Genomic DNA, 13,746 nt, shown 5'->3' on the forward strand with positions numbered 1-13,746 from the left:
TTTGAAAAGATTAAGTGGATGTTTATTTACTGATATGTGAAGATGTCCAAGGTACAAATTTATGGAGAGAAATATAATATTGATTAACCACTCTCCGTTAAGAATTGAGAAGACAGAAAGAGGGCATGTCTATATTGTTTGAAAGCTTACCATAAGTCTGTGTTACTTTTATTAGAAAACCTACCTTTAAAAACTGGTTTTTTTTAAGATATCTTACATAACCTAAGAAAGCAGTCAAGGATAGGGGGCACCACATGAAGACAGAGATAAAAATACTCCACAAATAAAGATGAAGGAGATTCAAATGCTCTAAAGAAGGAATAGAAGGCATTGGTCTGGAATTGGAATATATTAACAATGGGAAAACCGAGTTGGGTCTTAAATAATGATGTTCCTATCCTATAACAAATGCCTTGTAGTTTGAACACACAAAGTCATTTTTATATCATTATTTAAGTAAAAGAGTCAATCACTGCATAAACAAGTCTAGGTTTTAAAGACTGGCATTAGTGTAGGTTAAATGCCTCACAGCCAGGCACTTAGAATTGTTAGAGAACCTACCTAGTGCAATTAATTAGAAAAAACCAGCTCAATCTAATTATGCCAACCCTTCATCCTGATTTAGCACCAATAAAAACTGAAATAATGTAAAAGGGGCTTCAGGCCTGACCTTACTTTTTTTACGTCATATTTAATGGCAAGTTTTAAACGGCTGAGATTTGGACGACCGTGATCTCCACCACTGTGGTGTATTTCAACATCCCCGTTCAGAATGGCCTCTACTTCTTCGGTATTTCTGCACAGATCGAGGAGTCCAACAACAAAATCTTTGCACTGCATTGACAGTTTTTTGTAGTCATTCTAGGAAAGACAAAGCAAAGCAAAAAACAATAATGTAGAAGTAGCAAATTTTACTATGTTATGCTGCAGAATTTATCAGTGATTTGATGGTCTTAGAGGAAAAAACCTCTACTTTTAGGTTTACTATTCTTTTAACATCTTCAATTGCTGTTCTGCTGAGCGATCTCTGAAATATCTTAGCACAATAAAGATTTTCTTTACATTCTGAAAGAGGAAATTTGTCTAAAACATAACCAAAGTTATCAAAAAGTACGGCACTGTGCCAAACTCATCTGCTGATTCAGGAGAAATATAAAGTAAGCAACATTTCCCACAGCATGCTCATACTATTTTGCATACATATATCTCTTATGTTCATAACTTCATCAGCTAGGCACATAATATGTATTTGCTAGACAAAAGCAAACATATATCACTTATCTATTTACTAAATTGTTACCGAGGAACTTTATGTACCAAACACAGGGTCAAAAGACAAGATCTAATATAAAGTCTGCAAATTGAGATTCTTCTCTTTGGAGAAAAGGAAATTTAATGAAAATGCTTTCACTGTTATCTACTGCTGATGAACTAATGGTATTTTGGGAAGATTTAGAGAGTACAGATCATATTTAAACACCAAAAACTCATTTTGAACTTACATACACCATGCATTCATATCTTCATTCAGGTCTTTCTGATATTTCCTTCCTCTTTATTCTCTTACATTGAAATAGGGCCATTTATAACCCAATGTTAATAAAGAAAACCTATTAGCTAGAACTTGTTGCATTCCAAGTGGATCATATCATTTAATCTTCACAGTTGCCTTGATCACTTAGGTTAAATAATATGTTCAAGATCATGCAGCCACTAAGTATCAAAATGAGGCTTTAAACGTAACCCTGTTTTGCTCTAAACCCTTTGCCTGTAAGAATGATGCCACTTTGTCTTTTTGTAGAGTGCTTCTCTATTTTGATCTATGAAGAACTGGGAGGCAAGCCAGGAAAATACTAGTCCCACTTTGCACATCCAAAAACTAAGGTCCCGGGCTTCCCTGGTGGCGCAGTGGTTGAGAGTCCGCCTGCCGATGCAGGGGACACGGGTTCGTGCCCCGGTCCAGGAAGATCCCACATGCCACGGAGCGGCTGGGCCCGTGAGCCATGGCTGCTGAGCCTGCGTGTCCGGAGGCTGTGCTGTGCAATGTGAGAGGCCATAACAGTGAGAGGCCCACGTACCACAAAAAAAAAACAAAAAAACAAAAAAACAACTAAGGTCCCTTGAGGTCACTGCCTCCATGGCAGAGTTTACTCTTAAAGCCAGCTTTGCAGGTTCAGAATTAGTTGTCTCCTCCATCTTGAAGCCACCATTGTGTTGTAGGATGAAAAGATTCTTTGCAGAGGGAGTTAAGATAGCAGAGGAGTAGGAGGACATGCAGTTCATCTCTCCCCACGATGCATCAGGAATACATCTACAGATGCAACAATTCTCACAGAATACCAGCTGAACACTAGCAGAAGACCTTCAACACCAGAAGGGACTATAAAGATCCCTGAATAACTGGGTAGGACGAAAAAAAGGAGGGAGAAGGAGGAGGAGAGGAAGCGGGATGGGACCTGCACCTCGGGGCAGGGGAGCTGAAGCAGAGAGATTTCCAAATTCAGGGAAACCCCCCCTCCAACAGGGAAATCAATTGGGACAGAAGGGAAAAGCATTTGAGGCTGTCAGAAGAGGGTGAAGTGGCTGATCTATGGCAGACGGGACAGAGTGAGAAATATACAGGTGGTCTGTACCACAGCCCTATGTGCCCCAGACTGGGATGTGTGTTCACAGGTGTGCAAGGGGGCTGGGAGCTGGACTGTGGGATTGGAGAAGAGACCCGGAGTGAGAACTACTGTTGGCTGTGGGGATACAGACTGGGGATGGGAGGGAGGAAATCCGCAGCAGGGAATACCTATGGAGGAAGACTGGACTGCCATGGAAGCAGGGCGCTATTACAGGGGGAGGAGCCGCTACTGTAACCTCTCTCTCCCCACACACCGGCACCAATGAAAGAAGCCTTCTCAGGGCTGGCCCTCACATAGCTTATGCTGAGCACCAGAAAAGGCCCTCACTTGGGCCATATCTCTTGTGCCCGTGGCCACCAGCTTCCCTGCGCATTTGGTGCCACCAGGGGTCCTGTGATCCAAGCAGCCATACCATCTCTGCACCCCGTCCTCACAGGGGCAGACCCAAGAGCTCCAAGGCAGCCTCAGGACCAGATTCCTGTGGGTGGACCACAGGGAGAGGTGGGGATAAAACCAAAGCTGAACCTCAGGAACAGGGCGACCAAGGAAGAAGATCAAAAATCTTTCCATCAGCTGTTCAAGCTGCAGATTAAATCCCCGTGATGAGCTAGGCAGACCCTGTGTCTATGGAATATCTGAGTAGACAATGAGTGTTTCCACAAATGAAAACAGTCTAGCTCTGGCAGCTGTGGAATTTGGGGGCCAGCACACGCAAGAATTAGGCCTGATCAGAGTCTGAGTGGTTCCCACAGGGCCCACAGCAGGTCCAGAGACCAGCCCAGAGGCAGAGGAGGGCCTCCTGGGGAGGCAGAGGTGGGCTGTGTCTCACTGCATGTGCAAGGACACTTACAGTGGACACCCCAGGGAAACATAATTATTACTAAGAATTTTATCATGTTTTCATTCATTCTGTTGTTGGTTCTGGCTTTTTTGTTTGTTTCTTTTTCTTTCTTTTTTTGTTTGTTGTTGTTATTGTTTTAGTTTTATTTTTTTTTAATTTAGTCTTTTGGGATCTTCATGTTTTATAACTTTTTAAAATATATATTTCTATTTTTACTTTGCTTTTCTGTTGTTCTGTGTTCTTTTCCCTTATTTTTATTCTTCTTCTTTTTCCTTAATATATTATTTATTTTAAAAATATTTTCATTTCTACTTTGCTTTTCTGTTGTCCTGTGTTTTTTCCCTTTTTATCTTATTTTATTATTATTTTTTAATCCTTTTTATTGGTTCTGTTTCCTTACTTTATTCTTCAGTTGGCACACTGCTTTGGTTTTGTGTTTTTGTTAGTTTTGATCCTAATTGTTTGATTTTGCCTTTGAGTTCCTCTATTTGTCTGGTTGTTCTTTGCTTTTTGTTTTATTTGGTTCTATTTTTATTTCTTTTGTATGTGTGTGTGTTTCCTTGCTTCTGTTTTTGTTTGATTTTACTTTTTACCATTTGTCTGGGGTTTTGTTAGTCTTTCTTTTTTTTAATCCCCTTTATTGTGGGAATGAGTGACTTGTGGGGTCTTGGTTCCTCAACTGGAAGTTGGGTCTGAGGCTTTGGGGTGGGAGCAGTGAGTCCAGGAATCTGGACCACTAGAGAATTCATGGCCCCAGGGAAGATTAATCGCCAAGAGCTCTCATGGAGGCCTCTATCTGAATCCAAGACCCTGTTCCACCCAAATGCCAGCAGTTCCCAGCGCTGTACGCTTCACACAAAACAACAAACAAGACAGGAACACAAACTCACCCATCAGCACACAGACTACCTAAAGTCATACTAAGCTCACAGACACCCCAAAACACACCACCTGACGTAGCCCTGCTCAGCAGAGGAAAAGACTCAGCTCCACCCACCAGAACATAGGTACCAGTCCCTCCCATCAGGAAGCCTACAAAAGCCACTGGACCAACCTCTCCACTGCAGGAAGAGAAAAGAGGAAGAGGAACTATGAACCTGCAGCCTAGGGAAAGGAGACCTCAAATACTGTAAATCAGACAAAATGAGAAGACAGAGAAATATCTTGCAGGCAAAGGAGCAAGATAAAAACCCAAAGATCAAATAAATGAAGAAGAAATAGGCAAACTACCTGAAAAAGAACTCAGAGTAATGATAGTAAAGATGATCTTGGAAATAGAATAGAGAAATTACAAGAAATGTTTAACAAGGACCTAGAAGAACTAAAGAGCAAGCAAACAGTAATGAACAACACAATAGATAAAATTAAAAATATTCTAGAAGGAATCAATAGCATAACTGAGGCAGGAGAACGGATAAATGAGCTGTAAGATAGAATGGTGGAAATAACTGCCACAGAGCAGAATAAAGAAAAAGGAATGAAAAGAATGGAGGACAGTCTCAGAGACCTCTGGGACAACATTAAGTGAACCAACATTCGAATTATAGGCATCCCAGAAAAAGAGAAAAAGAAAGGGACTGAGAAAATATTTGAAGAGATTTTAGTTGAAAACTTTCCTAACATGGGAAAGGAAATAGTCAATCAAGTTCAGGAAGCACAGAGAGTCTCATACAGGATAAATCCGAGGAGAAACATGCCACGACTCATATTGATCAAACTAACAAAAATTAAACACAAAGAAAAAATATTAAAAGCAGCAAGGGAAAAGCAAGAAATAACATACAAGGGAATCCCCATAAGGTTAACAGCTGATCTTTCAGCAGAAACTCTGCAAGCCAGAAGGGAGTGGCAAGATATATTTAAAGTGATGAAGGGGAAAAAACTACAACAAAAATTACTCTACCCAGCAAGGATCTCATTCAGATTTGACAGAGAAATCAAAAGCTTCACAGACAAGCAAAAGTTAAGAGAATTCAGCACCACCAAACCAGCTTTACAACAAATGCTAAAAGAACTTCTCTAGGAAGGAAACAAAAGACAAGAAAAAGACCGATAAAAACAAACTCAAAACAATTAAGAAAATGGTAATAGAAACATACATATAAAATATTACCTTAAATGTAAATGGATTAAATGCTCCAGCCAAAAGACACAGACTGGCTGAATGGATATAAAAACAAGACCTGCATATATGCAGTCTACAAGAGACCCACTTCAGATCTAGGGACACATACAGACTGAAAGTGAGGGGATGGAAAAAGATATTCTATGCAAATGGAAATCAAAAGAAAGTTGGAGTAGCAAGATTCATATCAGAAAAACTGACTCTAAAGACTATTTTAAGAGACAAGGAAGGACACTACATAATGATCAAGAGATCAATCCAAGAAGAAGATATAACAATTGTAAATATTTATGCATCCAACATAGGAGCACCTCAATACATAAGGGAAATGCTTACAACCATAAAAGGGGAAATCAATACAAACAAAAGGGGAAATCAACAGTAAGATAATAATAGTAGAGGACTTTAACACCCCACTTACACCAACAGACAGATCAACCCAAATGAAAATAAATAAGGAAACACAAGTTTTAAATGACACATTAAACCCACAGCCAACATCATTCTCAATGGTGAAAAACTGAAACCATTTCCAGTAAGATCAGGAACAAGACAAGGGTGCCCACTCTCACCACTATTATTCAACATAGTTTTGGAAGCTTTAGCCACAGCAATCAGAGAAGAAAAAGAAATAAAAGGAATCCAAATCAGAAAAGAAGTAAAACTGTCACTGTTTGCAGATGACATGATACTATACATAGAGAATCCTGAAGATGCTACCAGAAAACTACTAGAGCTAATCAATGAATTTGTTAGAGTAGCAGGATACAAAATTAATGCACAGAAATCTCTTGCATGTCTATACACTAACAACAAAAAAATCAGAAAGAGAAATTAAGGAAACACTTCCATTTACCATTGCAACAAAAAAAATTAAAATACCTAGGAATAAACCTACCTAAGGAGGCAAAAGACCTGTATGCAGAAAACTGTAAGACACTGATGAAAGAAATCAAAGATGATACAAACAGATGGAGAGATGCTCTTGGATTGGAAGAATCAACATTGTGAAAATGACTATAATACCTGAAGCAATCTACAAATTCAATACAATCCCTATCAAACTACCAATGGCATTTTTCACAGAACTACAACAAGAAATTTTACAATTTGTATGGAAACAGAAAAGACCCTGAAGAGCAAAAGCAATCTTGAGAAAGAAAAATGGAGCTGGAGGAATCATGCTCCCTGACTTCAGACTATACTACAAAGCTACAGTAATCAAGACAGTATGGTGCTGTCACAAAAACTGAAATATAGATCAATGGAACAGGATAGAAAGCCCATAGATAAACCCACGCACCTATGGTCACCTTATCTTTAACAAAGGAGGCAAGAATAAACAAGGGAGAAAAGACAGCCTCTTCAATAAGTGGTGCTGGGAAAACTGGACAGCTACATGTAAAAGAATAAAATTAGAACACTTCCTAACACCATACACAAAAATAAATTCAAAATGGATTAAAGACCTAAATGTAAGGCCAGACACTATAAAACTCTTAGAGAAAAACATAGAACACTCTATGACATAAATCACAGCAAGATCCTGTTTGATGCACTTCCTAGAGTAATGGAAATAAAACCAAAAATAAACAAATGGGACCTAATGAAACTTAAAAGCTATTGCACAGCAAAGGAAACCATAAACAAGATGAAAAGACAACCCTCAGAATGGCAGAAAATACTTGCAAATGAAGCAACTGACAAAGGATTAATCTTCAAAATATACAAGCAGCTCATGCAGTTCAATACCAAAAAAACACACAACCCAATCCAAAAATGGGCAGAAAACCTAAATAGACATTTCTCCAAAGAAGACATACAGATGGCCAACAAGCACATGAAAAGATGCTCAACATCACTAATCATTAGAGAAATGCAAATCAAAACTACAATGAGGTATCACCTCACACCAGTCAAAATGGCCATCATCAAAAAATCTGGAAACAATAAATGCTGGAGAGGGTGTGGAGAAAAGGGAACACTCTTGCACTGTTGGTGGGAATGTAAATTGATACAGCCACAATGGGAACCATATGGAGGTTCCTTAAGAAACTAAAAATAGAACTACCATACGACCCAGCAATCCCACTACTGGGCATATACCCTGAGCAAACCATAATTCAAAAAGTGTCATGTACCACAATGTTCATTGCAGCACTATTTACAATAGCCAGGACATGGAAGCAACCTAAGTGTCCATTGACAGATGAATGGATAAAGAAGATGTGGCACATATATACAATGGAATATTACTCAGCCATAAAAAGAAACGAAATTGAGTTATGTGTAATGAGGTGGATGGACCTAGAGTCCGTCATACAGAGTGAAGTAAGTCAGAAAAAGAAAAACAAATACCATATGTTAATGCATATATATGGAATCTAAAAAATTGGTACTGATGAAACTAGTGGCAGGGCAGGAATAAAGACACAGACGTAGAGAACAGACTTGAGGACACGGTCAGGGGGAAGGGGAAGCTGGGATGAAGTGAGAGAGTAGTATTGACATATATACACTACCAAATGTAAAATGGATGGTTAGGGGTAAGCTGCTGCTTAACACAGGGAGATCAGCTCTGTGTTTTGTGACGACCTAGAGTGATGGGATAGGGAAGGTGGTAGGGAGGCTCCAGCAGGAGAGGATATGGGGATATATGTATACATATAGCTGATTTACTTTGTTGTATAGCAGAAACTAACACAACATTGTAAAGCAATTATACTCCAATAAAGATGTTAAAAAAAAAAAAAGATTCCTTGCAGGGATCAAGAGAGAAAGATGTTGGAGAAATATGAGAGGCTCTGGATGTGAATCAATAGGTAATATTTGCGGAGCGGCTAAATGGAAAACAGTTTCAACTTGGGTATTTGCAGAGCACCTTCTTGGGCTCCTCCCCGTAAATCATGCCAAGTTTCACTTTGCTAACTGTAGGTTCAAACAGATTCTATATAAGAAAATTAATAAAACAAATTGTCTTAACTGAGAATGGCTCAAACTACTTCTAAACAGGTATCTGGTCAGATAGTATAAATAAGGTCACAAGGAAACAGCTCTACCCCTGTCATGAAATAGTCAATTAAGGTCATGGGGAAGAACTTTGAGGTGTGGAAGTATCAATACATATGCTGTCCATGCACACTATTCCATATTATAGTGGTTAGGAGCTTGGGCTTTTAAGGTTAGATATACCTGTAATCAAATCCCAGCTCTTCTGTTTTTTAGCCATGTGAACTTAGGTAGCTTCAAATCACTCTATGAGGTAGGTGCTATTATTATTTTCAATTTACAGATGAGAAAACTAAGGCTTAGTGAGAGTAATTGTTAAAGAAATCACACATTGCAAAGCACATAGCAAGCATTTGATAAAACATAATTATTTTATTTATATCATCAAAGGCAAGATCTGAAAACAGCCCATTTCTTGACATTTGTAAGTACCTATGGAGTTTAATGCATCTAGCCTTTCTTGTTTATAGTGCTCAATTCTAGATGTATCTTTAGTCCTTTTGGAGATAAAAATGTAAGACTCAAAACCAGTACTCTCTCGAATTCCAAAAAAGCTCAGGTGAAATTAGATATTTCAAAGGAGGGTATGACCCTTCAAGTATAGAGTATCATTTTTAGTAGAAACTACATAGACTGAAAAAGTAAAGTACAGGAGCTCTGTGCTGTTTCATATCTTGACTTAAAAAATTGTTTCCAATTCACTGCTAATTCTCAAGACATATTCCAAGCAAAAACAAAACAAAACAAAAACCAACAATTAAAAAATAAAGAATAAGACTGCTTTTAGAAATGCATGTTTTTTTTACCTTGGGAATCCATTTACAAATATTTTCATATTTTAAGTTTTCTCAGATTGAAATGTAAACTGACTTACAATGAGATGTCGGCAGTTCATTAGCCAGACACAGCACTGTGATTTTGGTGTTTTGAAAAAGTGAAGCTGGTGGTTCGGCCTTTGGCTCACACATCCACACCATACGTTAATAAATTAGAAGTGGGTGGTTGCCCATTAACCTTTGAGTTATAAAGAGATGACTGATAGTGGGTTAATAGAACAGAGTTTAGAGATTAATAGACATGAAATACCCTGTTAAAAGCACCCTGTCAAAGGGTCATCTTAGTTGGATTTTACATAGTAGAAGATATGTTATGGTGTGTAATTTTAATGTCTGGATCTATACATAGAATAACATTTGCTTGATAGAAATCAAGAGGGTGGGGGAAAATGCATGCCTTAATTCTCACTAATCAACCCTGTGGGCTTTGGAGAAGGGCAGACCTGGATTTGATACTAGGTGCAAACACTTACTAGCTGCATGACTTTGGACAAATTACTTAATCCCTTAAAGCCTCAAAATTCTCATGTGTAAAACAGGGGTAATGTAAGTACCTACTTCCTAGGGTTACTGTGAAGATTATATGAGATAACAAATGCCACTTCCAGGCCCAGGGTTGGGATGAATCAATGGCAATTATTATTGTTGTTGTTTTCATCATTTCATAAACAATATCCAAGTAGTCTAAGTACCTAGGCACAAAATTGTGCTAAAAAATAATAAAGCCATTATGGGATTCCTGGGGATAAAAGATATTTCCACATGCTGAGGTATGGGTAAGTCATTCTAGCTTATACATGAGTTAACTTGAATTTTATGCTAACTAAAATTGCCTGTTTGTGGCCTGTCAAACATACATTGTACACCTGCTTTAATTATTAAGTAAAGGGCACATTGACCAGAAGTAAAGAATATCCATGTTAAAAGTAACAATTAAATGCCTCTCTTCCTGGGAGGCCAATGCTGGCTCTCTTTCGATGAAAAGGCTCCCTTTCCAGGTGCCAAGGCCATACTGACTTGCTGTGTACATGCTAATCTGTTGGGGTTTTTTTTCAAACCTTGAAGGAACATATCCCTGATTTGTTTAATGTTCTTTGTTCTGACAAGGTATAAAACTGTGCTGAAAACCATGCTTTTTCAGATCAGTTCCTCAGAGTTATCTGAGAGGCTGTCTTCCAGGCTATAGTCCTCAAATAAAACTCTTTTCTATTCCTATTGTGGATTGTTTATGGATTCTTTTCATCAACATTGGGTATCACTTTAATGTACTGAAAATAAAATGATTATTCATTCATTCATTCTTTCAACAAATATTCTACAAATGTTCAGCAAGCAATCAGCAACTAGTGCTGTGGTAGATACAGCAGTCTTACTAAGATGGGAGTTTGGTAAAATGAGATTATGTTCCTAAAGAGTAAAGAAAGTACAGAGTATCATTATCTATCTAGTGATCAAGTTAACCAGTCCTGCTTCTTGGGACCGTAAGTAACTCTAAGGCTTTTCAGAATAATTGTCACTCAATGGCACATTGATCATTGAACCCTGTCACAGCTGATGTGAGGATGATTAACAAGCATTTTTACAGCACCTAATATGTGGGGTTGTGAGGGACATAAAAGGTAATCAGACACTACTCTAAAGAAAAAGTAAAAAGAGATGAGATACATTTTCAAACAAGAATTGAAGACAGACATTTTCCTAGGCTTGTCAGATGCTACTGACTTTTATTTTGATTGTTGCCACAGAAGTGGATACTTATTTAACTTAATAGAGTGTTTGATAAACAGGTTTTATCCTTTCCTTCGCATAGAAATTCTCAGGTCGCATTGAAGCCAGGAAGATTGAAGAGCAGCAATGAAGGTAAATAGGTGCTTCAGGGGCTGAGGTCTCTCAGGGTATACGCTGTTGCACGTAACCTCCATCCCTAACTGTTGACTTGCCTTAGATCTAAAATTTTGCCAGAATGGATTTTTCCTGCCCATCTATTTAAACTGATTGGAAATTCAAAGGCAAGAACAAACAGACTCATACACTTAACTGCATTTGTTCATGTATCTGTCTCTCTTGAATAGACTCAAATATCCTTCAGAACAAAGACTGTATCTTACTCACCTTTGAGTTTCCAGCACAGTGGGTGGCACACAGCAGGTAACCAAAACTTTTGTTGTGTCATATAAAGCATGACTGGGTATAAAACATACCTGTGTTTGAATTTTTGCTCTGCTACTTAACAACTATGATCTTGAAAGGCTACTTTATTTTCTGGCCTTTTGATAATTTCTCCTAATTATGGAGAACTTAAATGCTGCTATATCATAAAGTTAGAGTGTAAATCACTTAGAACGATTCATGAAGCTCAACAATGGTCCATTTCCTCCTTCCCCTTTGGTCTGGATCCCTGCCCTGTGCTTCTGTAGGCTATTTAGCATGCAAGTGACACCTTTGTCACCCTGCTAAGGTCTGATAACAGTCACACTGCCTTTCTGCTAACAAAAACTGCTTTTCAGCTCAGTCAGTTTCTTAGAGGGTATTTCTTTTTCAAATAATGCCAGGAATTTTTGAACATTTTGAATGCCAGAACATAGCAACAGTTTAAAAATGGACAAAGCAGAGTGTCTTCCCTTTCCTCAAAGTCAGTGGCAGAGGCATCTGGAGGGCCATGTGCCTGTTTAGATACACACACCCCAGGAAGACATGAAGGATCTGGAAAAGCTTCAGAAAAGCTGCTTATCTAGAATGACAGGGAACAGGGCAAACTCTGATGTATAGAGGGGGTAATTTTAGGGTAATTAAAGGAAATCTTGTTTATTACCACAAACAACCTAAAATATAAATATATTCAAAAAAGGGTTTAGAGACATAAGTCATAGGTACATATTGATATACTAAAAGGAAGTTCTGAATTTGGGAGAATGAATTTGCTGAAAAAGCATTCCTGGTACTGATCTCCTTGTCTTTATGATAATTCTTAGTCTTGAGTCAAGGAGAAAAACCAGGAGTTATGCTCTGCTTCACCAGAATCAAAAACAGTCAAAATTCTGTGTGTGTTTTTTTAATCGATTTGGTGTTTGTTGCCAAAATTAGGCTTAGCCTAAGTTTTAAATTTAAGGTGGCTGAGGTTTCTTGCTACCAAAGCAAAAAATTATTTATAAAAATTCAGTATAGGGCTTCCCTGGTGGCACAGTGGTTAAGAATCCTCCTGCCAATGCAGGGGACACGGGTTCAAGCCCTGTCTCGGGAAGATCCCACATGCCGCGGAGCAACTAAGTCCGTGCGCCACAACCACTGAGCCTGCGCTCTAGAGCCCATGAGCCACAACTACTGAACCAACAAGCCACAACTACTGAAGCCCGCCCGCCTATGCTCTACAAAAGAAGCCACCGCAATGAGAAGCCCGCACATTGCAACAAAGAGTAGCCCCTGCTCGCCGTAACTAGAGGAAGCCCGCGCACAGCAACGAAGACCCAACGCAGCCAAAAATAAATAAACAAATAAATTTATAAAAAAAAAAATCAGTATAAAAATTAAACTTGAATGGGTGAAACTTTTAAATCTGGTTTCTCCCCCATTCACTTTGAAGACCTACAATCCCTCAGGCCTATCGGTTTTCTTCTTATTCCTGTGGTTCCATCTAATTGTTAGATTTCTCTGTTGTGGTCTGGTTGTCACCCCCACATAGAGCCAGCTCCAGACCTGATGATACGGGTAATGAGTGCAATTTGTTCGGTTTAGAAGATTCAAGGTGCAAGACTACAATTGCCTGAAGAATTCAGTAGCAACTACTCCGGCCTCTTTTGTTAAAGGACTATGGGTTAATTATGGAAAAGGAGAATTTAGGAGGAGCTTAGAGAAGCTATATATTGGAGTTTACAAAATCTTTGTGAAAGTTCTCATTCTCTAACTCTCATAAAATATATTAGTTGCCTTCAAACAGAGATATGTTTTTTTTGTTCCTGTTGTTTGTTTGTTTGTTTGTTTTGCGGTACGCGGGCCTCTCACTGTTGTGGCTTCTCCTCTTGCGGAGCACAGGCTCCGGACGCACAGGCTCAGCGGCCATGGCTCACGGGCCCAGCCGCTCCGCGGCATGTGGGATCTTCCCGGACCGGGGCACGAACCCGTGTCCCCTGCATCGGCAGGCGGACTCTCAACCACTGCCCCACCAGGGAAGCCCCGAACAGAGATATGTGAAGGCTTTCCAAGGGGCCAGAGAACACTGATAGTTTTAAGGGAATAAATTTCCAGATCTTCAACTTTCCTAAAACTGATTTCCTTGAAAATAGATCTTTCACCCCTTTACAAAATAATTCC

At 39.0% G+C, this 13,746-nt stretch overlaps 1 protein-coding gene across 4 annotated transcripts in view; it reads right to left on the reverse strand.

The window, feature by feature from the left end:
• Positions 1-13,746, reverse strand: part of TRPC6 (transient receptor potential cation channel subfamily C member 6) — a 117,291-nt gene that overhangs the window by 30,811 nt on the left and 72,734 nt on the right. For all 4 annotated transcript variants that reach the window (XM_022562056.3, XM_022562054.3, XM_022562057.3 and 1 more), the window contains exon 3: positions 676-861. In XM_022562056.3, coding sequence (XP_022417764.1) covers positions 676-861 — 186 coding nt within the window. The remainder of the gene's footprint in view (positions 1-675; positions 862-13,746) is intronic.

This window comes from Delphinapterus leucas, chromosome 7, assembly GCF_059928025.1.
Source record: "Delphinapterus leucas isolate spDelLeu-1000000601 "Yukka" chromosome 7, BTC_Dleu_Yukka2, whole genome shotgun sequence".
In the NCBI taxonomy this organism is placed as follows: Eukaryota; Metazoa; Chordata; class Mammalia; order Artiodactyla; family Monodontidae; genus Delphinapterus; species Delphinapterus leucas.